Source organism: Arvicanthis niloticus, chromosome 27 (genome assembly GCF_011762505.2).
Source record: "Arvicanthis niloticus isolate mArvNil1 chromosome 27, mArvNil1.pat.X, whole genome shotgun sequence".
Lineage (NCBI taxonomy): Eukaryota > Metazoa > Chordata > Mammalia > Rodentia > Muridae > Arvicanthis > Arvicanthis niloticus.
In genome coordinates, this window is record NC_133435.1 from 13,176,846 (window position 1) to 13,202,586 (window position 25,741).

The window sequence follows — 25,741 nt, forward strand, 5'->3', positions numbered from 1 at the left end:
ACATTCTCAAAGAAATTGAGAACACAGGTAAACAGGTATAACCCCTTAAAGAGGAAACACAAAAATCCCTTAAAGAATTACAAGAGAACACAACCAAACAGGTGAAGGAATTGAACAAAACCATTCAGGACATAAAAATGGAAGTAGAAACAATAAAGAGATCACAAAGGGAGACTACCATGGAGATAGAAAACCTAGGAAAGAAATCAAGAGTCATAGATGCATGTATCACCAACAGAATACAAGAGATAGAAGAGAGAATCTCAGGTGCAGAAGATACCATAGAAAATATTGACACAACTGCCAAAAAAATTGCAAAATGCAAAAAGTTCTTAACATAAAACATCCAGGAAATCCAAGACACAATTCGAAGACCAAACCTAAGGATAATAGGTAGAGAAGAGAGTGAAGATTCCCACCTTAAAGGGCTAATAAATATCTTCAACAAAATTATAGAAGAAAACTCTCCTAACCTAAAGAACAAGATGCCCATAAACATAGAAAAAGCCTACAAAATGCCAAATAGACTAGACCAGAAAAGAAATGCCTCCTGTCATATAATAATCAAAACACCAAATGAACAAAACAAAGAAAGAATATTAAATGCAGTAAGGGAAAAAGATCAAATAACATAAAGGCAGACCTATCACAATTATACCAGACTTCTCACCAGATACTATAAAAGTGAGAAGATCCTAGACAGATGTCATACATACCCTAAGAGAACACAAATGCTAGCCTAGGCTACTATACCCAGCAAAACTCTCAATTACCATAGATGGAGAAACCAAGATATTCCACGACAAAACCAAATTTACACAGCATCTTTCCACAAACCCAGCACTACAAAGAATAATAGTGGGAAAGCTCCAATAAAAGGAGAAAAAATATACCCTAGAAAGAGCAAGAAAGTAATCCTCTTCCAATAAATCCAAAAGAAGATAGCTACACAAACAGTGCCACCACTAATTACAAAAATAACAGGAAGCAACAATTTCCTCTCCTTAATATCTCTTAACATCAATGGACTCAGTTCCCCAATTAAAACACATAGGCTAACAGACTGGATATGTAAACAGGACCCAGCATTTTGCTGCATACAGGAAACCCACCTCAGTGACAAAGACAGACACTACCTTAGAGTAAAAGGCTGGAAAACAATTTTTCAAGCAAATGGTCCTAAAGAACAAGCTGGAGTAGCCATTCTAAAACCGCCAACCTGAAAACACAAAAGGAGTGACTCATGGCTCCACCTGTATAGGTAGTTGAGGGTGGCCTTTTCAGGCATCACTGGAAGTAGAGGGCTTTGCCTGAAAGTTTGGATTCCCTAGTGTTGGGGAATTTGAGACCAGGGAGGCAGGAATGGGAGGATGGTGGGAGCATACCCTCATAGAAATAGAAGGAGGAGGGATGGAATAAGGAGTTGTGGAGGGGGAAGAATGGGAGAGGAGATAACATTAAAAGGTAAATAAATAAAATATCCAATTTAAAAAAAAAAAACAGATAATGGGTCTGGCAATAGTAGTTGAGCAGTAAAGACGTTTTGTCAACAATTTATTACAAGGATTTCATATAATCCTTAAGGACAAGGTATTGTGGAAGAGGCCCATGGAACTTTAAAAAGATTGGTAAGACATACTGTTGCTGAGACCAAGAATGATGCCGACCTGTGAGCTTGCTGAGTGCCCTGACAAGGGTGACTGGGGAGCTGTATTGGACATATGTTCGTTACCCACTTTTGCTTGACTACATCCCATATGGAACAATCTGCTTTGCCTCAAGTTTTTAGACCTTGTGAGATAGAGAACTGAAAAGAGAAACAATGTCTCTTGTATTCTTCTTAAAGGTGACCAGCTATTAGGACTCAATCATGTACCGGTCTAGAAAGCAATCCAATATGGGAAATAGCAGTCTACTTTTGGAAGACTGGATCTGGACTTTGTCAGAGACATATTTGGAAGCTACTTGTAGCTCTCTATGATGTTAGGATAGCAAGAGATAATGCTGTTTGGACAGGATCTGAATTTTAAACAAGGGTTAGTGCATGTTTTAAGGCTCTTTTAATTGTCAAGCTAAAATAGGTTTTGTCTCTTCTAAAGCATTTATTGTAAGTTGCATTGACTGCATAATGTCCAACTATGTTAGTGTGTTGAAACCTAGCATGTCTGTTATGGGGTCTACCAACCAGCTTTTGTCTCACTGCCCTGAGTATTAGAAAACCTTGATTCTCTGAAAAAAGCCTGAAAGTGCTGGAAGAAGTGAGTTAGGCTTTAAGCAGAAGCAAGATGTAGTAGGCTTGATTATTGCTGGTATAACAGCTTTAATTCTATTAATTGCTAGCACCACAGCTTTTGCAATAGCATTTACACAAGGAGTTAAGACAACTTAGTTGAGATTCTCATGCTCTAGTCTCCTTGGAGCTGTAGGAATCACAGCAGCCCAACAAGATTCAAGAACCCATGCCCATGACCACACATGAGCCAACCATTTCCTGTACCTACCCATCATGTTAAAACTTATCTTTAACAACATCAACATGTTGGCAGCCAAAGTACATGGCTTAAACCTGAAAATGAACCCCCAGAGAGAGTTATTAAGCTAACAGGCTGGCAAGCCAAGGACGGGTAAGATTCTGCACAGAGCCTTACCAACCTAAGACATAAATGCATTGCCTTTGATAATGAATATTGCATGATGGGTAAGGAAGGCATTTTTGTCAGAGCAACCTAAGACAGGCTCAGTCTTGTTAACAAAATAAAAAAGGGGGAGAGGGGGAGAGGCTTTGGGGCTGCTTGGCAAGAAGCTGACATGGGCCAAGGACAAGGAAAGGGGCTGCTTGGTAGAAATATGTCATCGGCCAAGAACAAGGAAGTAGGCTTCAAGCAGGAATCTGACATTAGACTAGAACAAAGAAGTAATTTCAGGTAGGAGTCTAAATCGTGGGCTACAACAAAGAAGTAATTTCTGGCAGGAATCTAAATATTAGGCCAGAACAAAGAAGTAATTTCAGACAGGAATCTAAATTTTAGGTTAGAACAAGGAAGTAGGCTTCAGACATGAAAATGATCTAGGACCAGGGTAGGGAAGTAGACTCAGATACTTTTGTCATCCTGATAAGCCATTAGAAACAATGATCATGAAAGTGTTCATGTAACTGGGTTTAATGCCTTGCTTCTTTGTTGCCTATTTATGTTTATGTATTGCTTGTTCTTCAACTACTTGCATCTATTGTATTGCTAGACTCTCAACCTAGAACTGACCTTAATACATGCATGTAATCAAAATGATATAAAAGCATAAAGGAAGAGGGGATATAGGATAGGGGGTTGTAAGGAGGGGAAATTGGGAAAGGGGATGACATCTATATTGTAAATAAATAAAATATCCAATAAAAATGTGGTACATTTATACAATGGAATACTACTCAGCTATTAAAAACAATGATCATGGGATTCACAGGCAAATGGATGGAACTTGAAAATATCCTGAGTGAAGTAACTCAGTCACAAAAGAACACACATGGTATGTACTCACTGATAAGTTGATATTAACCCTAAAGTTCAGAATATACAAGATCCAATTCATAGATAGACCATATCAAGCCCAAGAAGAAGGAAGACCAAAGTGTTGATGCTTCAGTCCTTCTTAGAAGGGGGAACAAAATACTCACATGAGAAAATATGGAGTCTAAGTATGGAACAGAGATTAAAGGAAAGGCCATCCAGAGACTGCCCTACCTGGGGATTCATTTCATGTATTGTTGCCAAACCTGGACACTATTGTGGATGCTGCAAAGTACTTGCTGACAGGAGCCTGATATGGCTGTCTCCTGAGAGGCTCTGCCAGATTCTGACAAATAGAGGCGGATGCTCTCCCCCAACCATTGGACTGAGCAAGGTGTCTCAGATGGAGGAGTTGGAGAAGGGACTAAAGGAGCTGAGTAAGTTTGTAGCCCCATTGGGGTAGCAACAGTATGAACTGGCCAACTCCCCTGGATTTCTCAGGGACTGGACCACCAGCCAAAGACTATACATGGAGGGATCCATGGCTCAGTCCTCACATGTTGCAGAGAATGGCCTTGTTGGAGGTCAGTGGGAAGAGTGGCACTTGGGCCTGATGGTCTCAGGTACCCCAGTGTAGGGAAATGCCAGGGCAGGAAGATAGGAGTGGGTGGGTGGGTGTGGGTATGGGGGAGCACTCTCATAGATGCAGGAGTAGGGGGGCATGAGATAGGGGGTTTCTCAAGGAAACCTGGAAAGGGAAAAACAATTGAAATGTAAATAAAGAAAATTAAATAATAATAAACCCTCCTAACCCAAAACATCTAAGAAATCCAGGTCACAATAAAAAGACTAACCTAAGAATAATAGGAATAGAAGAGAGCCAAGATTCCCGGTACAAAGAACTAAAAAATGTTGTCCACAAAATCATAGAAGAAAACTTCCCCAACCTAAAGAAAGAAATGGCTATGAACATATCGAAAGCTTACAAAACTCCAAATAGATAGGACCAGAAAAGAATATCCTTTTATCACATAATAAAAGATTAAATGCACAGAACATAGAAAGAATATTAAAAGCTATAAGGGAAAAAAGCAAAGTAATATATGAAGGCACAACTATCAGAATTACACTAGACTTTTAAACAGAGACATTAAAAGTGAGAAAAGCATGGACAGACCTCTTGTAGACCCAAGGGTATCACAAATATCAGCCCATGATACTACTTCCTGCAAAATGCTCAATCATCATAGATAGAGAAACAAAAATATTCTATGACAAACCCAAACTCAAACAATATCTATCTACCAATCTAGCCCTTCTTTCATTTAGAATTCTAAAACAAAAACTCTAGCACAAGGAGGGTACCTACACCAAAGGGAAAAAAAATTTTAATCATTTCACAACAAAAACAAGGGAGAGAATCGCATACACATAGTGGCACCTACAAAAACAAACATAATAAATAACAATCATCTGTCTTTTAAATATCTCAATATCAATAGACTCAATTCCCCACTAAAAACACATACGCTAACAGACTGGATATGTAAGCAGGATCTACCATATTGCTGCATACAAGAAACACACCCCAATAACAAACAGGCAACATCTCATAGTAAAAGCCTGCAAAAAAAGTCTTCCAGGCCATTGGTCCCAAAAAACAAGCTGGAGTTGCCATCATAATATCCAATGAAATAGACTTCTACCTAAAGTTATCAAGCAAGATAGGGAAAGACACATGATATTCATCAAAGAAACAATCCACCAAGAGAAAGTGTCATTTGCCCCAAATGCAAGAGCATCCACATTCACAAAAGAAACTTTACTAACGCTCAAAACATATATTGTACCTCACACAATAATAGTGGGAGATTTCAACACCCTAATCTCATCAGTGAACAGGTCATTGAAATAGAAACAAAACAGACACAGTGAAACTAATAGAGGTTATGAATCAAATGAATTTAACAGATATTTACAGAATATTTAACCCTAAAACAAAAAAATATACCTTCTTCTCAGCACCTCATGGAACCTTCTCCAAAACTGACCTTATAACCAGACACAAAACAAACATCAACCAATAGAAGAATATATAAATAATCCAATGCATCCTACCAGATCAACACAGAATAGGGCTACACTTCAGTGACAACGAAGCAATAGAAAACTCACATACCTGTGGAGAACAACTCTCTCCTCAATGATAACTTGGATAAGGAAGAAATTAAAAACTTCATGGACTTCAATAAAAAGGATGACACAGCATACCCAAACTTACGGGACAGAATGAAATCAGTGTTAACAGGAAGGTTCATAGAACTAAGTGACCTTGTAAACAAGTTGTAGAGATCCTACCCTAGCAACTTCACAGCACACCTGAAAGCCCCAGAACAAAATCAGCAAACACAGCCAAGAGCAGTAAATGGCAGGAAATAGTCAAAATTAAGGCAGAAATCAACCAAATAAAAACAAAGATAACTATACAAAGAAACAACAAAACAAAAAGCTGAATCTTTGAGAAAATCAACAGGATAGATAAACCCCTAGCCAAGCTAACTAAATGGCATGGAGACAGTATTCTAATTAACAAATTCGAAATGAAAAGGAAGACATAAAAACAGAAAATGAGGAGATTACAAAAATCACCAGATCCTACTATAGTAGCCTATAATCAACAAAACTGAAAAAATCTAGTTGAAATGGATGACTTTTCTAGACAGATACCAAGTACCGAAGTTAAACCAAGAGCAGGTAAACAGTCCCATATCCACTGAGGAAATAGAAGAAGTCATTAAAAACCTTTCAACCAAAAAAATCCCAGGGCCAGATGGCTTTAGTGAAGAATTCTACCAAATATTCAAAGAAGAGCTAATAACACTCCTTAAACTATTCCACAAAATATAAACTGAATAAACTGTAGATAGTTCATTCTATGAAGTCACAATTACTTTGATACCCAAACCACACAAAGACTCAACAAAGAAAGAGAACTTCAGACCAATTTCACTTATAAGTATACCCAATAAAATTCTATGAACCCGAATCCAAGAACATATCAACAGCATTATTTACTACAATCAAGTAGGCTTCATCCCAGGGATGGAAGGTTGGTTCAATACACAAAAATCTGTTAAAGTATTCTATTATATAAACAAACTCAAAGGAAAAAACACATATCATATTAGATGATGAGAAAAAGGCATTTGATAAAATATAATACTCCTTCATGTTAGAATTGGAGCGATTGGGAACTCAAGGCCCGTAACTAAACATAATAAAAGCAATATACAACAAACCAATAGCCAGTATCAAGTCAAATGGAAAGATTTAAAAGAATCCCACTAAACTCAGGGAAAATACAAGGCTGCTTAATGTCCCCATATCTATACAATATAGTATTAACCTTTGCAATAATTCTAGCCAGAGACAACAAAAGGAGATCACAGAGATACAAATTGAAAAAGAGGAAGTCAAGATTATCCATAATATGGAAACAATTCTTAGCAATAAAAGCATCTGTAGGAATCATCATTCCTGACCTCAAGCTGTACTACACAGCAATAGTGATAAAAACTGCATAGTATTGGTACAGAGAAAAACAGGTTGATTAATGGAAGAGAATTGAAGACACAAAAATAAATCTATTCACTTATAGACACTTGATCTTTGAGAAAGAAGCCAAATATACACAATGGAAAAAAGAAAGCATCTTCAATATATGGTGCAGTTCTAACTGGCAGTAAGCATGTAGAAAAACATGAAAATAGGACCATGATTGTCACTTTGCACAAAGCTCAAGACCAAGGAGTTCCACATAAAAACAGATACACTGAATCTAAAAGAAGAGAAAGCTGGAAAGTGCCTCAAACTCATTGGCGTGGGGTGGGTGGTGGGGGATTTTTTGAACAGAATTCCAATGGCTCAGGCTTTAAGATCAAGAATTGATAAATGGAACCTCACAAAATTGAAAAGCAGTAAGGCAAAGGACACTATCAATAGGACATATCACCAACCTACAGAGTGGAAAAGGAGTCATCATTAATTCCATATCCATAGAGGGCTGATATCCAAAATATAAAAAGAACTCAGGAAGCTAACCTTAAAAAAAAACAACAACAACAAAAACCCACAAACAACTCAATCAAATAATGGGGTATAATGCCAAACAGCCAGTTCACAACAGAGGAATCTTAAATGGCCCAGAAGCACTTAAAGAACTCTTCAAAGTCCTTAGTCTTCAGGGAAATGCAAATCAAAAGGACCCTGATCAGAAACAACTCAATCAAATAATGGGGTATAATGCCAAACAGCCAGTTCACAACAGAGGAATCTTAAATGGCCCAGAAGCACTTAAAGAACTCTTCAAAGTCCTTAGTCTTCAGGGAAATGCAAATCAAAAGGACACCAATCAGAAAGGCTAAGAACAAAACCTCAAGTAACAGCACATGTTGTTGAGAATGTGGAGAAAGAGGCACACTCCTCCATTGCTGGTAGAATTGCAAAGTGGTGCAACCATTCTGGAAATCAATCTGGAGGTTGCTCAGAAAATTGGAAATAGATCTATTTTAAGACACAGCTATACCACTTTTGATCATATACCCAAAAATTTCCCCACCATAACACAGACCACATGCTCCTCTATGTTCATAGAGGCCTTATCTATGACAGCCAGAAGCTAGAAACAAACTAGATGTCCCACAATGAAAGAATGGATACAGAAAATGTGGGTCATTTACACAATGGATTATTATTCAGGTGTTAAGAACAAGGACATTATGAGTTTTGCAGGCAAATAGATGGAACAAAAAAAATTTAATCCTGAATGAGGTAACTCAGACCCAAAAGGACATGAGTGGTATATACTCACTAATAAATTTATAGTGGGCAAAAGTGTATGGAATACCTAGAATACAATCCACAGAACTCAAGAAGGTTAACAAGCAGAATGGCCCAAGTGAAGTTACCTCAATCCCACTTGGGAGGGAGAATAAAGCAATCTCGAGGTAGAGATGGAGGGAGGGTCTTGGGTGGGAGAGGGGACATGGAAGGGAAAGGAAGAACATTATCTGGTATGGCGGTTAGGGAGACAGGAGAGAAGCCCTGAGGGCCAGCAGAATGTATGGAAAAATGAAATCTCTTGGGGGGAGGAGTGGGGAAAGTGAGGAAATCTCTAGAAAATATAAGAGACCTTGGAGATTAGAGACACTCAGGACTCAAAGGGAGGGACCTTAGTTGAAATGCCCTACAGTGTGGAGAGAAAACTTGTAGAGTCCACCTCCCGTAGAAAGACAGGGCATCAAGTAGATGGATGGGGTTGACATTCCATAGTCAAAAACTCTGACTCAGAATTGTCCTGTCTAAAAGAACTGCAGGGATAAAAATGGAGAAAAGAGTGAGGAAAAAGAGACCCTGTGACAAGTCCAACTTCTGATCCATCTCAAGGGGAGGCTCGAAGGCCTGAGACTATTACTGATGCTATGGTGTGCTTACAGATAGGAGCCTAGTATTACTGTCCTCTGAGAGGCCCAACAAGCAGCTAAATGAGAGAGATGCAGATACTTACATCCAACTATTGGAGTTAGGGAAAGCCTGCAATAAGCTGAGTAGGAGGGGGACCTATAGGAAGACTAGCAGTGTCAACTAACCAAGACCCCTGAGGTCTCTCAGACACTGTTCCACAAAGCAAGCATTATACTGGAGCTGGTCAGAGCCCCTGGACTCATATACAGCAGAGAACTCCCTGGTCTGGCCACAGTGGAAGAAGAGCCTAACCCCGGAGAGTCTTGAGGTCCAAGAGAGTGGAGAGGCCTGGACGGGTAGTGGGATATCTTCTGGAGAAAGGGAGAAAGATAAATACAATGAGGAACTGTGGGAGGGAAGACTAGGGAGTAAGTACTGGAAAGTAAAAGAATAAAAGTAATTAAAAACAAAAAACAAAACATAAACCTACCACTTTAATAGTTTTAAATGGAAAGGTTATTTGGGGTGGTTAATTTGGCATTACCCAGGAACTAGAAACATACACACTTGTGAAGCCTCTCTTTCCTGGTAAACTGGTGGTTAAACAAACTTTTCTAAAAGTTCTTTCTTGAATTCAAGCATTTCTTTGAGTATGAGGGATCTATTTGTCAAGGATATGTGGTAATAGAAATTCTGGTACTATTCACTGGATTTTGGCAATAATGCAATTAGATTAACTCAGTCATTCTTGGAGACTGCCTGAAAGTTGCAGGGAGCCATTTATTTGTACAAGACAATAATACTACTAATAAAATTGCAATATCCAGATGGTAACTCTGCTGCTGTTTTCAAGTTTCTTTGGTAGGTGTTTCTAAGAAGTAAGCTCTACCAGAGAGAGAGAGAGAGAGAGAGAGAGAGAGAGAGAGAGAGAGAGAGAGAGAGACAGAGACAGAGAGAGACAGAGACAGAGAGACACACAGAGAGAGACAGACAGAGCAGACAGAGACAGAGACAGACAGAGAGAGACAGAGAGGGAAGGAGAGGAAGAGAGGGAGGGGGAGGGAGGGAAGGGGAGAGAGAGATATCACAAAACTTTGAGGTCCAGAGTCTTATTTATTATTGCTTTGTCTAAATCTGAGATTCTGATTTTCCCCATCATTTTAATGTAGTAATTTATGCACTGATATTAAGGTCATCTTCTTGGTCAAATCCTTTCATTCTTTCTACAGTTCATGGTAAATTTTTCTTCCACATACCTTTCCTGGTTTCAACACCTTGGCCTATGAATTAGCATTAGTCATTCCCTGTTCTGTCTAGACTATAAGGAGTATGATTCAGAAGGGAATTTCTGAATAGCAACACTTCTTCCCCAGAAAAAAAAAGATTCATTAAAAAGAGTATGTTTTTTACATTGTCTTGTTAAGGTTACCTGAATGGGTCTTCCATCAGGAGTCAGAACCTCTTCTGAAAGCTCCATCATCTTTAAGGCCATCAGAGCAATGGGCTTCGCATGGCATAGGCTTTTCCTGTGCAGCCCTGATGCAACACAGTATGCGTCACCTATTGTTTCCACCTGCAGTAATCAGACAAATCAAATGCAAACATATAATGAGTCAGAAATAAATGATAAATGATCTGAAGTCACAAATGATGCTTAAAATATGTCAAGGAAGCATCAATAAGCAACTAGACAGCTCAGTGTAATCACAGTAGAGTTTGCAAACAGCTACAAACAAATACTGACATCTCATTCCAGGTTACTCATAATAACTATAGATGATCATTGAAATTAGGAATGACTGTAATATGATTATTCATCTAAAACCAGAGTTGTGAGTATTTTACCTAGGTGGTATACAAATGATAACTTTTTCAAGAGGCATCATTATATATTCTTCAAACTTTTGGTAGTCCTTTGGAAAGTTTTTGTTTCTTATCTTCAATTTTCCTACCTTCTTAATTGCCCCAGACTTGTACATTGCATGCATCTGTAATTTGATGTCAAGTCTGCTTTCACTCATTCTTAATAATTATAATACTAAAATTATTACATTTATACTTCATGTCGTTAATTATTTAAGCAATTTATATACATTACCTGATATTGAATGAAATAAACTGACATGAGAAATGATTATATTTGATTTAAGAAATGTGAAATAGGAAGGTAAAAAAAATAGCCACAACTATACAATAAAATAAATCAGTCCCTGTTAAGGTATTCTTCTGACTCTAATCTAATTCCATTGTCAGGCTTCATTCTAATTGGATGTTTCTATTTATTTATTTAAAATATTTTTCTAATATTAAATGCTTCAGATATCCAAAGCTTTGTTGTGAGGTCATCAACAGTTCTTCCTACTGGAGTTACATATAGACTCCCGTGTCCTTGAATAGGATCTAAAGATCCAAACTCAGACCATAGAACAGTATGTACTGTGATTCAATGTGCTTACTCCCAATGCCGACCCTTTTTAGTTTTACACATTTTTAAAACTTTGGATGGCTGTCAGCTATGTACTTTGAAATTAATTTGTGATTTTTTTTATAAATCAAAATTGAAAGTTAGTAATTTATTCATATGAACTGCATGGCTTTGCAGCCTGTTTGAAATACTCATCTTGATTCACAACTTCTTAGAATTTCTGTCATCATCAACTTCCTTAGCATTTTCACCAAATTTACAGAAAAATATAGACTTTTTAAACATGGATTTCTATAACTTGTACTACAAGACTTTATAACCCATAAAGATGGTTTGGGCAATAGCACCGTTGATGAAGTGTATGAGAAGCTGAGAACTCCGAACAACCCTCATAAAAAGCGAGGCATAATGACATGTATTTATAATCTCAGTGCCAGGGTAGAAAACATGTTGATACTTGAGCATTGATTGACAGCTAGCCTAGTTAAATCTATGTCCTACAGAGTAATGGAATTCCCTCTCTCAAATAAACAAGATGAATCATTCCTAGTATCTGAAGCTAACACATGTACACATGTACCTGCTCACATGTGTATAACCACATAAACATGTTCCCACTTCCTCACACACAGAAAAACATTGATAAAGATTGATTATATAAGGCACTCCCTCTTTAAGGAGAAAATGCAATAGCATGAAGTAAACTGATGTTACCAATTGATATGCTATATAAACACACTATAAAATTGAAGAGTGAAATGAATTTGTATAGAACATACATGAGTTCATTAAATTCATGTTAAGTTGTATACTTCATACCATGTAAATATTTCAAAACTTTTAGTTTCCAAAGTTATAATAGTTATCATAAAGGACAAGATTAAGAACTGGACAAAAATGCACCACACCAGCCCTGGAGAGATTTCTCAGTAGTTAAGAGCCCTGGCTGTTCACCCACAGGACCGGGTTTTAATTCTCAGCATCCACATAATGGTTTACAGCCAGCTGTCACTCAAGTTCTAGTAGTTCTGATGCCCTAGTTTGGTTTCTGCAAGTACCATATACAACTGCAAATATACATGCTTACAAAACTTGTATAAACATAAAAAGATTAAAGCTAAAAAGTAAAATTTAAAGCATAGCAAGAAAGTGACATATATTATGACAGAACTCTTAAATTTATTTATAAACACCTTGTTCTGGAAGAAATAGGAGCTCTAAATAGTCTTGATTGCATTTTCTGGTTAAGTCATCATGAGACAGTAATGTGACCTCACAATCTAAAGCAACACTTATTTCTCATCGATGTTTAACAATTCATTCAGGTTAGAGTATTGAGTGGAGAAGAGAAATCCTTGGCTTTTCATACCAAGATGGGACATAGGAAACTTCTAAGGAATCAAGTCGATAGGGACCCATTTAGCATGAAGGATATGGGAAAACAGAAACTTCCTTGTGCACAGGAGAAATAAAATTATTTGGTACTAGAATTCATGAGAACAAGAACAAATATCTAGATGTTTGCATTATGAAAGGAATATATCTTCACAGTGTTCTGTTCTGGATAGAGGGCTAATATCCAAAATACACAAAAAACTCAAGAAGTTAGACTCTAGAGAACAAAATATCCCTAAGGAGTTAGAGAAAGGACTGAAGGAGTGAACCTTCATACCCTTCATAGTTGTGATCTTCTTCACAATTGGCCACATAGTTGTACAGATAACAAGCTTCAACACATACAAGAACACTGAATTAATCCCATGTATTCTATCTGACCACCAAAGGCAAAGGCTATTCCTCAATAACAACAAAAATAACAAAATGCCCACATACACATATAAGTTGAACAACTCTCTACTCAGTGATAACTTGGTCAGGGAAGAAATAAAGAAATTAAAGACATTTTAGAATTTATAAAAAACAAAGGGACAACATACCCAAACTTATGGGACACAAACAAAACAGTACTAAGAGGAAAAACCATAGATCTGATTGCTTTCATAACAAAATTGGAGAGAGCATACACTAGCTGCTTAACACCACATTTGAAAGATCTAGAACAAAAAGAGGCAAGTACACCCAAGAAGAGTAGATGGCAGGAAATAATCAAACTCAGGTCTGAAATCAACCAAGTAGAAACAAAGATAATTATACAAAGAATCAACAAAACTAGGAGCTGGTTCTTTGAGAAAATCAACAAGATATGTAAACCCTTAGCCAAACTAATTATAGGTCACAGAGGCAGTATCCAAATTAACAAAATCAAAAATGACAAGGGAGACACAACAACGGAAAATGAAGAAATTCAAAAAAAAAATCATCAGATCCTACTACAAAAGCCTATACTCAACAAAACTGGAAAATATAGAAGAAATGGAGTGTTTTCTAGAACAAATCAGATACCACAGTTAATTCAGGACCAGTTAAACCATTTAAACACTTCCATAATCTTGTGTAAATAGAAGTAGTCATTAAAAGCCTTCCAACAACAACAACAACAAAAAGCCATGGTTTTAGTGCAGAATTCTAACAGACCTTCAAAGGTAACCTAATGCCAATCCTTCTCAAACTATTTCACAAAATAGAAATGAAAGAGATACTACTCAATTCATTCTAAGAAGCCACAGTTACACTAATACTTAAACCACATAAAGACACACCAAAGAAAGAGAACTTCAGACCAATTTCCCTTGTGAACATCAATGCAAAAATACTCAATAAAATTCTTGCAAACTGAATCCAAGAGCACATCAAAACAATTATTCATCGCGATCAAGTAGGCTTCATCCCAGGAATGCAGGGATGGTTCAATATACAGAAATCTATCAACTATCAGCTATCTATTCAATATAGTACTCGAAGTTCTAGCCAGAGCAATTACACAACAAAAGGAGATCAAAGGGATATAAACTGGAAAGAAGGAAGTCAAGATATTACTATCTGTGGATTATATGATAGTACACATAAGCAATGCCAAAAATTCTACCAGAGTACTCCTGCAGCTGATAAACAACTTCAGCAAAGTGGTTGGATATAAAATTAACACAAACACATCAGTAGCCTTGTTCTACTTAATGGATAAATGGGCTGAGATAGAAATTAGGGAAACAACACCCATTATAATAGTCACAAATAATATAAAATATCTTGGTGAGACTCTAAACAAGCAAGTGAAAGATCTGTATGACAAGAACTTAAAGTCTCTAAAGAAAGAAATTGAAGAAGTCCTCAGAAGATGGAAACATCTCCCATGCTCATGGAATAGTAGGATTAGCATAGTAAAAATGGCCATCTTACCAAAAGCAATCTACAGATTCAATGCAATATCCCTCAAAATTCCAACAAAATTCTTCAGAGAGATAAAAAGAGAAATTCTCAAATTCATCTAGAATTACAAAAACAAGAACAAAACAAAACAAAACAACAACAAAAAAGGATAGTGAGAGTACTTCTCAACAGTTAGAGTACTTCTGGGGTGAATCTCCATTCCAGACTTAAAGCTGTACTACAAAGCAATAGTGAAAAAAACTCATGGTATTTATTCAGAGACAAGCAGGTAGATCAATGGAATAGAATTGAAGACCCAGACATAAACCCACACACCTCTGGTAACTTGATCTTTGACAAAATCATACAGTGAAAAAGGACAACATTTTCAACAAATGTTTCTGGTTCCACTGGTGGTCCGCATGTAGAAGAATGCAAATCTAACCATTCTTACCTCCTTATACAATGCTCAAGTCCACATGTATTAAGGTCTTCCACATAAAACCAGATATGCTGAATCCAATAAAAAAGAAAGTAGGAAAGAACCTTTGTCACATTTTGCACAGAGGATAATTTCCTTTTTTTTTTTTTTTTTTTTTTTTTTTTTTTTGGTTTTCAAGACAGGGTTTCTCTGTGTAGTCCTGGCGGTCCTGGAGCTCACTCTGTAGACCAGGCTGGCCTTGAACTCAGAAATGCACCTGCCTCTGCCTCTGCCTCCCAAGTGCTGGGATTAAAGGCGAGCGCCACCACCGCCCTGCCAGAGGATAATTTCCTAAACAGAACACCAATGGTTCATACTCTAAGACCAACAATTAACAAATGGGACCTCATAAAATTGAAAAACTTCTGTAAGGCAAAGGACACTGTCAATAGGACAAAATGGCAACCCACAGATTCACAAGAGATCTTTACCAACCCTACATCTGATAGAGAGCTAATATCCAAAATACACAAAAAACTCAAGAAGTTAGACTCCAGAGAACAAAATATCCCTAACGAGTTAGAGAAAGGACTGAAGGAGGTGAACCTTCATACCCCGTAGAAAGAACAACAATATCAACAAACCAGACACCCCAGAACTCCCAGGGACTAAACTACTAACCAAAAGAGTACACATGGAGAAACTTATGGGTCCAGCTGCATATGTAGCAGATGATGGCCTTATCGGTCATCAGTGGAGGAGAGGCCCTTGGTCCTGTGAAGGCTCCACGCCCCAGTGTAGGGGAATGCCAGAGCAGAGGGGCATGAGTCAGTAGGTGAGGGAACACCCTCAGAGTTGAAGGGGAAGGGGGAATTGAATAGGGGACTTCCATGAGTAGGAGAAACCAGGAAAGGGGATAACATTTGAAATACAAATAAAGAAAATATCCAATAAAATAATAAAATAAAATAATTGGGGTAAAGAGCTAAACAATTCTCAACTGAGATATCTGAAATGGCTGAAAAGAACTTAAAGAAATTTGAAGTCAGGTATAGGGAGGAAGAGGGGATGGCCAGATGGTCATAAGAATAGATGGAAATCTCCACTGGGTGAAGGAGGGGGCATGCCCAGGAAAAGATGGAGACCTGGGATAGGAGAGATGCCCGAGAATCACCTGTGATGTTTTTAGCTGTGATTCACAGCATTGGTGATACCTAGGAAACTGCCTTATGTGGACAGAAAGAAACCCTGGTGGACAATAGGGATACCAACCCACACAGAAAACTTTCAATCCAAAAATATATCCTCTATACGAGAAATTTGGGGAATGAGAATGGAGAATAGACTGAAGGAATAGTCAACTAATTAAAAGCCCAACTTGAAACTGATCCCATGGACAGGACAAGCACCAACACTGAACACAATTAGTGGTACTGAATACTATTAAGGGCTTGCAGACAGAAGTCTATCATGGCTGTCCTCTGCAAGGCTCTACCAGCCAACTGACTCACAGACATACAGACACCCACAACCAAATAGTGGATAGAGCTTGGGTACTCTTAGAAAAAATAGGAGGAAGGACTACAGGCCCTATAGGGATAGGACCTCTACCAGAAGATCAAGAGAATCAACTAACCTGGACCCTTGGGGCTCTCAGAGACCGAACCACCAACGCAAGATCATACTTGGCCTGGACCTAGGCCTCCCTGCACGTATGTAGCATATGTATACCTTGGTCTTCTTGTGGGTCATGTACAAGTAGAGCAGAGGTTATCCCAAAAGCTGTTTCCTGTATGTGGGATGTGTTCTAGCTGGGCTGTCTTGTCTGGCCTCAGTGGGAGAGGATGCACCTAGCTTTGCAGAGACTTGAAGTGTAGGAAGAAGGGAAACCAAAGGTGGGCCCTCCTGCTCAAAGAAGAAGGGAAGGGAAGATGGGGGAAGGGATTTGGGAGTGTGTGGTGGGTGACAGGAAGAGTGGCAGTGAAGGGTGTTGAAAGTGAATTAGTAATAAGTAATTAAATGAATAAATAAATATAAAGAAAAAGAAAAAAAGAGAAATGTTCAACACCCTTAGTCATGGGGAAATGCAAATCAAATCAAAACAACCCTGAGATTCCATCTCACACCAATCAGAATGGCTAAGATCAAAAACTCAGGTGACAGCAGATGCTGGCAAGGATATAGAGAAAGAGGAACACTTCTTCCTTGCTGGTGGGACTGCAAGCTGGTAACAACACTTTTGAAATCAATCTGGTGGTTCCAAAATATTCAAAAAAAAATTGAAATAGTTGTATCTGAAGACCCAGCTATACCACTCCTGCACGTATAGCCAAAAAAATGTTCTGAGATATAACAAGGACACATGCATCTCTATGTTTACAGCAACCATATTTATTATAGCCAGAAGCTGGAAACAGAGTGACCTTCAACAGAAGAATGGATACAAAAAATGTGGTACCTTTATACAGTGGAGTACTACTCAGCTATCAAAAACAATGACTTCATGAAATTCACAGGCAAATGAATGGAACTAGAAAATATCATCCTGAGTGAAGTAACCCAGACACAAATAACCATACATGTTATGTATTCACTGATAAGTAGATATTAGTCCATAAGCTCAGAATACCCAGGATACAATCCCCAAACTATATGGAGATTAAGAAACAGGAATATCAAAATGTAGATGCTTCAATCCTACATAGAATTGGAAACAAAAATAATCAGAGGAGGTAGAGGGAAGGAGGGACCTGGGAGGGAGAAAGGAGGGGGAGGAAAAATAGGGGGCAGGATCAGACATTGGAAGGGACAAGGAGAATACAGAATACCAGGAAATTGAATAGAAACATGAAGCAGGGGAGATGTGGAACTAGGGGTATCCACTAGAAAGTCCCAGACTCCAGAGAAACAAGAGGCTCCTAGGACCTAATGGGATGACTTTTGCCGAAATACCCAACAAAGGGTAGATACAACCTGTAGTGATTACCTCCAATAGATAGGCATGACCTCCAGTTGAGGGATGAGGCCACCCACATATCTCAAAATTTTTAACTCAGAAATGTTCCTGTCCACTGGAAAGACAGGGACAAAAAATGGAACAGAGACTGAAGAAAAAGCCATTCAGAGACTACCCTACCTAGAGATTCTTCCCATCTGCAGACATCAAAACCTTACACTAACTGCTGATGCCAAGAAGCGCTCACTGACAGGAACCTAGTATGGCTGTTCACTGAGAGGTTCTACCAGCACCTTACTAATATATATGCAGATACTCACAGCTAACCACCAGACTGAGCTCCAGGACCCCAATGGAAGAGCTAGGGGAAGGACTGAAGGAGCTTAAAAGGACTGCACTCCCACAGGAAGAACAGTATCAACTAACTAGACTATCCAGATCTCCCAAGGATTAAATCACCAACCAAAGAGTATACATGGTGGAAGCCATGGCTATAGCTCTATTTAGCAGAGGATTGTCTTATCTGACATCAGTGGGGGCGGGGTGCTTGGTCCTGTGGGTACTTGATCCCCCAGCATAGGGGGATTCTAGAGTGGTGAGGCAGGAGTGGATGAGTGGGTGGAGAAGCACCCTCATAGAGGCAAAGGGGAGGGGGAGAGAGAGGATGGCATGTGGGGTTTGAAGATGGGTAACCAGTAAGGGGGAATATCATGTAAATAAATGTAAATGAATAAAAATGAATTAGTTTGAAATGTAAAGGGATAAAATGATTAATAATAAATAAAATTTATATTTACATAGATCTACATTTTTCTAGAAATAAAGGGTCATAAACACATTTCTGAAAGCTGTGAGTCCATTTCCTTTACTTTAATGTCACTTACAAAAATTTATTCATCCCCCACCTCACTCGTATTGTTCTATCCAAGTTAATGGTTAAGCATTATCTTGGGGTGTAGAGTGTGAAGAGTAATTTTCTTGGATCCATTTGTGAAGAAAAATTTACTGTTCCTATCATAAAGTAAATTGTGTGTGTGTGTGTGTGTGTGTGTGTGTGTGTGTGTGTGTGCACATGCCCCCTCATGTGGGCACAAAGGTATACAAGTGTGTGCATACACCTGTGTGCATGTGCTTACATCCAGACTCCACAAATATTGGATACTGATTTAACATCTGCCCACCAGTTCAGTATCAAGCTGCCTAATAATTTTTACTAAATGCATTCAATTGCAATTATTTCTAACACTTACTGGATAGTAATGTCTAATGACACCAACATATGTTTCAAATGTAAAACTCGGGACTATATTTAACATTCTGTAACTTTTATTAAGGTTTGGTTAGCTATATTTTCACAAGCTGCAAGACATTTTAAAAATGATTTTACAAAAAGGCATGATATGAGATAAAAAATACTATATCATTCCTTCACTGTTTCATCTTGTGTAAAGGAGAAGGGCAGTTCAACTGAGAGCCCCTCCTAAGCTAGTCTCTGTCTTCCAGTCTGTTTACAACAGAATCAAACTTTTCCAGATTCGAAGATTACAATGACTCGGTCAAACAAACATACCCATAAGCATAAATGTACACACACACATACACACACATACACATACAGAGGTGCACACATGTGCACACTCAGGCACACACATAATATTTGCACACACATGCACTCTCATGCACATACGTGCATACAGGCATGTGCAGACACTCATACATGCTAATGCGCATCTCAACTGCCCAGAAAGCTGTGGCACAGTATACAGTCGATGATCCGAAGTTCATTGAGTTCCATTAAATACATCCAAGTAAACTACACATGATGATTTAAGGTTTGAAAGAAAATAATTTTAACTAAATGCTGACTGATAGGGCTTCATCGAAAACAACCTTTCCCTTCCTTAAAACAATAAATCTAATTACAGTTATTTTGGTTGATGTTTCTGACCCAAATACTGCCTTTAAGGGTGTCTTTACAGCATTTACTAGATACAGCAGCCTAAAGGAGGTCATGGATATAAATAGAACAGTAATTTGGCCTAGGAACTATTCCCAAGTGTTTGCCATGAATTCCAAATGACTGCCCATGACAGAGAGAGCTCTGTTCCTGATAAACTTTCGGTAAGTATATCTACCTCCAGATCCATAATAGGAATCTCAATCATGTATAATATATTCATGCCAGGGTCCAGATTACTGATTGTAAATATTGGTGAATGCTGAATCATATTAGAAAAAAATACACTGTAATATCCAATGAAATTGTTTCAAATTTTAAGTTCGATAAGGGAGATTCAATTTTTCTGTTGCTCATTATCAGTCCTATAAAATTTTCAACAACTAGACACCGATTTCCAGACTCTCTACATGTTCCTATCAAAATGAAGAGCACGATGTTCTTTGCAAACTCTCTTTACCTTCTATTACTGTGTCTGTACTAAAACTATTGTTCTGGCTGGAGTCTACCCATCATCCTGTACAAAAGAAATCTCAAGGGCAAAACAAGATACAGTGAGACAAGGCAAAGCCCTTATAAGCAAGCTGGACAAGGAAATCAAACAGGAGGAAAAGAGTCTCAAGAACAGGCAAAAGGGCCAGAGATACACCCACTCCCACTTTTAGGAGTCCCATGTTCTAGTATAGTAGTTAGAATTATAATATATCTTAGTCATAAAAAAAAAAAAAAAACAATACAGGCAGTGTTTGGAAATATTTCAATGTGAAATGTACCCAATAGGTCCTGGTTTGAGCACTTGTTCTCCATATGATGCTGCTTTTGAAAAAGGTTATCAAATTTTTAGGCAGTGGATTCTTTTTGACAAAAGGAAAACTCTCTGAGTGGACCTGGAGGCTTAATGGTCTGCCCTTACTTACTTTTTCCTTCTCTCTGCTTCTTGACTGACCATGTAGTGTGACCATCTGGTCTCATGTTCCTGTTTTCATGCCTTCCCTGCCATGATGAATGTATTTTCATGAAACTGTCAGCTAAAATAAATTCTTTCTTTCTTATGTTGCACTGGTCAAATATTGTGTTGCAGCCATGTATAAAGTAAGTACGACAGTGTAAATTACTTTTCAAAATAGTTATTGTTCCATGTTTCTAAGTGAAATATTATCTAGTCAACTCTAATTTTCCATGCCGGATGCATAAACAACATACTGAAGTGACTCGGCTATAAATGGTGGCATAGAAATGTTTCTGTCATTAAATAGACAATGCTAGATACATTCTCTGGGCTCTTGTACATCCAAGTTCTGCTATCAATGTCTGTTATCTGAGTTATGTCAATATGGTCAGTATCAACTGTCCATTCTAATCTATTTCCTACCCTACATTCTTTGTTAGAAAGCGAATCTATTTGTTACTCTGTTGCGAGTAAATTTAAAAGCATGCTACTGCCTTTTCCCAGAAGCTGCCAACGCACTCTGACCCCTCTCAGCTTCCTATTGCTTCATCCAGATTAGCCCAGGATTGATAGCAACCATCTCCCAACAGGACTTCTCTCTCTACCCACCTTTGCTCAGCGTATGAAAAACACTCAGACAGCTTTACTACTTTAGAATTTGCTTGCTAGCACAATTGTTGGGCTCTAATACCTCCCTCCTGGAGATGCGTGCCCTTAACAGTGTATTACCTCATCTCTCCTTCTGCCCTAAACTTAATGGTTTGTATCAGCTCGCTCCCAGACCCCATCGCCCCGCCAACCTCCTTGGCCATCCACTGGCAGCAGAGGCTGCTGGTTCTAGCTCCCCAAGATCTTACATGATGGCTGCGTGCTACATGTTCCAAAGCCTGGCTGAAAAGCCCCTCTTTTCCTACGTCTCCCATCTGTACCTTCTATCCAGCAGCTGGCCCCAGGCCTTCTTTATTGACAAAATCAAGAAGCAATTAGGGAACCAGACTTTAATATCACCACCTTCCCTACATTACTCATTTTTTATTTCTTCTTTTTATTTTTTTACACTCCGGATTTTATTCCTCTCCCTGTCCACCCTCCAACTGTTCCACATTCCACACCTCCTGCCCACCCCCTATCTCCACAAGGATGTCCCCATTCCCTGACCCTGCACTCCTCCAGACCTCTAAACTCCCTGGGGCCTCCAGTCACTTGAGGGTTAGGTTCATCTTCTCTGACTGAACCCAGACCTGGCAGTCCTTTCCTGTGGAACTAGAAAATATGTTACTCCTCTTAAAATTCTACAAGGACTTGCTCTCATTCATAAAATCAAATGGAAAATCATTAAGATGCCTAAGATTTCCATATAGTGCAGCATATACAGACTTTTGCACCTGTATCTCACTCTACTGGATTCCACCATTCCTTGTGAGGTGGCTTTTTGTTTGGTTTTTTTTTTGTTCTGTTTTGTTTTGTTTTTCTGATTAAGAATCTAATTCCACTGCTGCTTAGAGTACTCTCTTTGTCACTCTTCTAGCTTGTTAATGTCTACAAAGCCTTTTTTGTCTTCCTTATCTGCAGTCCATGTTTGACACAGGCATAATACTAAAGGGAGAAAACTTCACTGGTAATTTTGAAAGCACTGACAAAATAATTCACCTAGCAATACAGTTGTTAGAATAGAATGTCTATTTGTGACTCCCACCTCACCGCCAATCACATGGAAACCAGCTCCTCTCCAATCACAGCACCGTGCTCCAGTGCACACTTCCATACCGTTTGTCACCATCCATGGGCATCTGCTTTCTTATTACAGAAGTTATAAATACTTTTACAAATATCCAGAAACTCTTCTAACTTACTGGCAAGAAACTGCTACACTCTGTCTAATCAAGTAGTGGCAATGTAATGTAAATGACAGTACTGAATAAGGTTATTGGGAAAGTGAGTATAAGTCTTTAACTGTTCAATTTCAGAAGTTTCTCCACTGACAACAAAAGCACAAAATATGTAACTCCCAGGAGACTGTAAGTGTGACTGTAATTTCATTTGGGGAAGCAGAAAAAAAAATGAGGCATATGTATTTATAAAATTTCAGTAATAAATAAGTAGTTTGAAAAATTCTCTGGTTTATTAGAAACAAAGAAAAAGAAAGCATTTTATTCTTGATGTAAAATCTGAGTCTAGCTGAACTAATACATCCTTAAGGTTACGGTTCATTCCCCAAAGGCTGGCCTAGATCCAGTGGACAGGCAGATTTAGTAGCCTGTTTGTTAAGTGTAAAACAAAACAAAATCTTTGAAACAAAAAGTGCTGTAGACATAGTACTTTGTGTGAGAAAAGCCTGTTTTTCTATCTTATAAATGAGGTTATAAATGAAACCATTTAAGTTTCCTATATTGTGCCTTATCCAAAATGTGCATTTGGGTTCTCCAAATGTGTCTTATGTATGAAGCATGGATGATTGTCACCAACATATTTTCCTGGCTTTCATCTTCCCTAAAATACAAACAAACATAGAAAAGTGTGGTTTGGCACAATTGTTCAGTGGGTAATATTTGCTACCAAGATTGACAGCCAGAGTTCAATTCTTAGTATGAACTTGGTAAGCAGAAAAAAATTAATTCCTCAATTTGTCCTCTGACCTCCAATACATACCATGGCACTTACATGCAAACACACACACATAATAAATACAAAGGCAAGCAAACAAACACATGCAATTTTAATAGTGCACACTGATAATTTTCTATGAAAAAAATGTTTTATTATGGACATTTATCTCTATATACTTCTGAATTCTGTGTTTATGTATTGATGTGAATGTCTCAAAACTCATCCTTTAAAAAAATAAGATCTTAATCCTCAAAACAAAATTATGAGGAGTCAGAGCCTAGTAGAAAGCATGTGTCTTTGGAAATCTTCAGGCCTAGGAACTGAGTAATGACAAACTGAATTTTTTTTTTTTTTTGTGGTGATGGCTTGGCTCTTTCTTTTCCAATGTCTTTGTAGTGTGAAGACATAGCATGAAGCCTACACCAGATGCTGATGTCTTCATATTGATTTTTTTAAATTTGGGTTTGAGTTTTGGTGGGGTTTTTTTGTTGTCGTTTTGTTTTGTTGTTTTTGTTTTTGCCTACAGAACTGATGTAGACTATATTTATCTTCTTTAAAAAAGACAGGCTCAAACAATCCGTTGTCACAGTAGAAAGCATACAAAGATATCCTGACAGTAGTTAAGAAATTGTAACTATCTTTAGGCAATAGTCTATGTGTGTGGTGCATGAGGCTGTCCTCTACCTAAGCAAAAGAAGTGTTTCTTTAAGTTGAACAAAGGCTTCAGCAGATGTCAAATTCTTAAGTCATACCCTTTGCTTATCAGGGTCCTAAGAGACATCAAAAGGTACATATTGTGTCTCATCTCCAATTCTATTGCAATAATAAACAGAGTTAGGGCCAGCTTCGTAGAAGAAGCTTTCTGGAACCAACTGGACCAATTTTTTCTTTAAAACTGTTAACAAAGTCTCTGACTTCAATGAGTATATCTTAAACTGGAAAGTGGCTAACTTAAGTCTGACTTTTTTTTTTTTTTTAAGTTACAAAGTTATAAAAACCAGCCGATGTAAATTTTAAGTTAAAAAATGGGTATGTGTAAAAAAAAAAAAAAGACTTTATCTTTGGGGTGCAAATATTTCTTAGTGAGTGAAGCCTTGGCAATGCACGTGTAAGGACATATGTCTACATGCCTAGCATGTGAATTCAGGCCAATAGAGTGTTTCTGTATTAATAACTTATATATTTGAAATTCTTAAAGGATACACTTAAAAATAAATCATTAATATTGTTCAATTTCAAGAGCTGGTTCCATGAAAAATTCAAGTATTGAAAAATAGAAAAATAATTATGTACAGTTTGTAACCTAGAACAGAATAACCTGGGGAAGCTCCAGGGATGCTACAAACTCTCTGGCTTAGGCTCTATTGGATAGAGCAAACTTCACCTTGCCTCAGGGCTAGTGCTTCTCTTTTCATCTGCAGAAAGAAGATGTAAAACATCTCTATTCTCAGTCTCTGATTCCTGAAGACAGATGTAGGAACAACCCTGGTCACAAATACTCGGTCAGAAACATGCTCCCGGCAGCTAGGCCTGCCTCTTTCTAAATCCCACCACTGTCTCCTGCTGGCGTCATTACTGCATTGGCTTAGGTATTCGGAGTAGTAGTGAACTGTTGCCTCCAGTTCCATCAAAATAAAATTTGAAAACCTTAAAAAAAAAAAGATAGGAAGAAACAAGGTTCACATTCTTATTGTTTTCTGAAGTGCTCAAGTTTTCTAACTTGTCAGAAATGTAGTTTTGTTTTGATACAATAGGGATGCTGTGGTGAGTCTTAGTCATGAGGGACCAAATCTCATCATTTACATTTTTTCATTTCTAATAAACACTGAATACACTCAATTAAGGGATACACATAGATATTTAGACATATTACATAGCTCCCCTGCCATATACCTAAGTACACATACCTAAAACAATAGAAACAGCTAACATTATATTTATTTTGTACTAGACACTATTATAATTTCACTTTATTGGGTATGGTACTAAAAAAAAAAGCAAAATGAAGAAAGCTATTGACAGTAAAAATGATGATGAGTGGGGGATCCAGCTTTCTCTCTGCTTCTGCCTTACCTCTTACCAAATTTGCTGGCAAAGTCAAAGCAGAGAAGTAAAACTTCCAGTGCAGTGCCACTGTCCAAAGCTCCTATCACTCTTTCTATTGACAACAGATATTAATTTAAATAAGTTAGA

The 25,741-nt window shown here is 37.9% G+C and overlaps 1 protein-coding gene across 1 annotated transcript in view; it reads right to left on the minus strand.

The window, feature by feature from the left end:
* Gucy1a2 (guanylate cyclase 1 soluble subunit alpha 2) overlaps positions 1-25,741 on the minus strand; it is a 277,967-nt gene that overhangs the window by 101,226 nt on the left and 151,000 nt on the right. Inside the window, exon 6 of the mRNA XM_076926158.1 lies at positions 10,396-10,539. Coding sequence (XP_076782273.1) covers positions 10,396-10,539 — 144 coding nt within the window. The remainder of the gene's footprint in view (positions 1-10,395; positions 10,540-25,741) is intronic.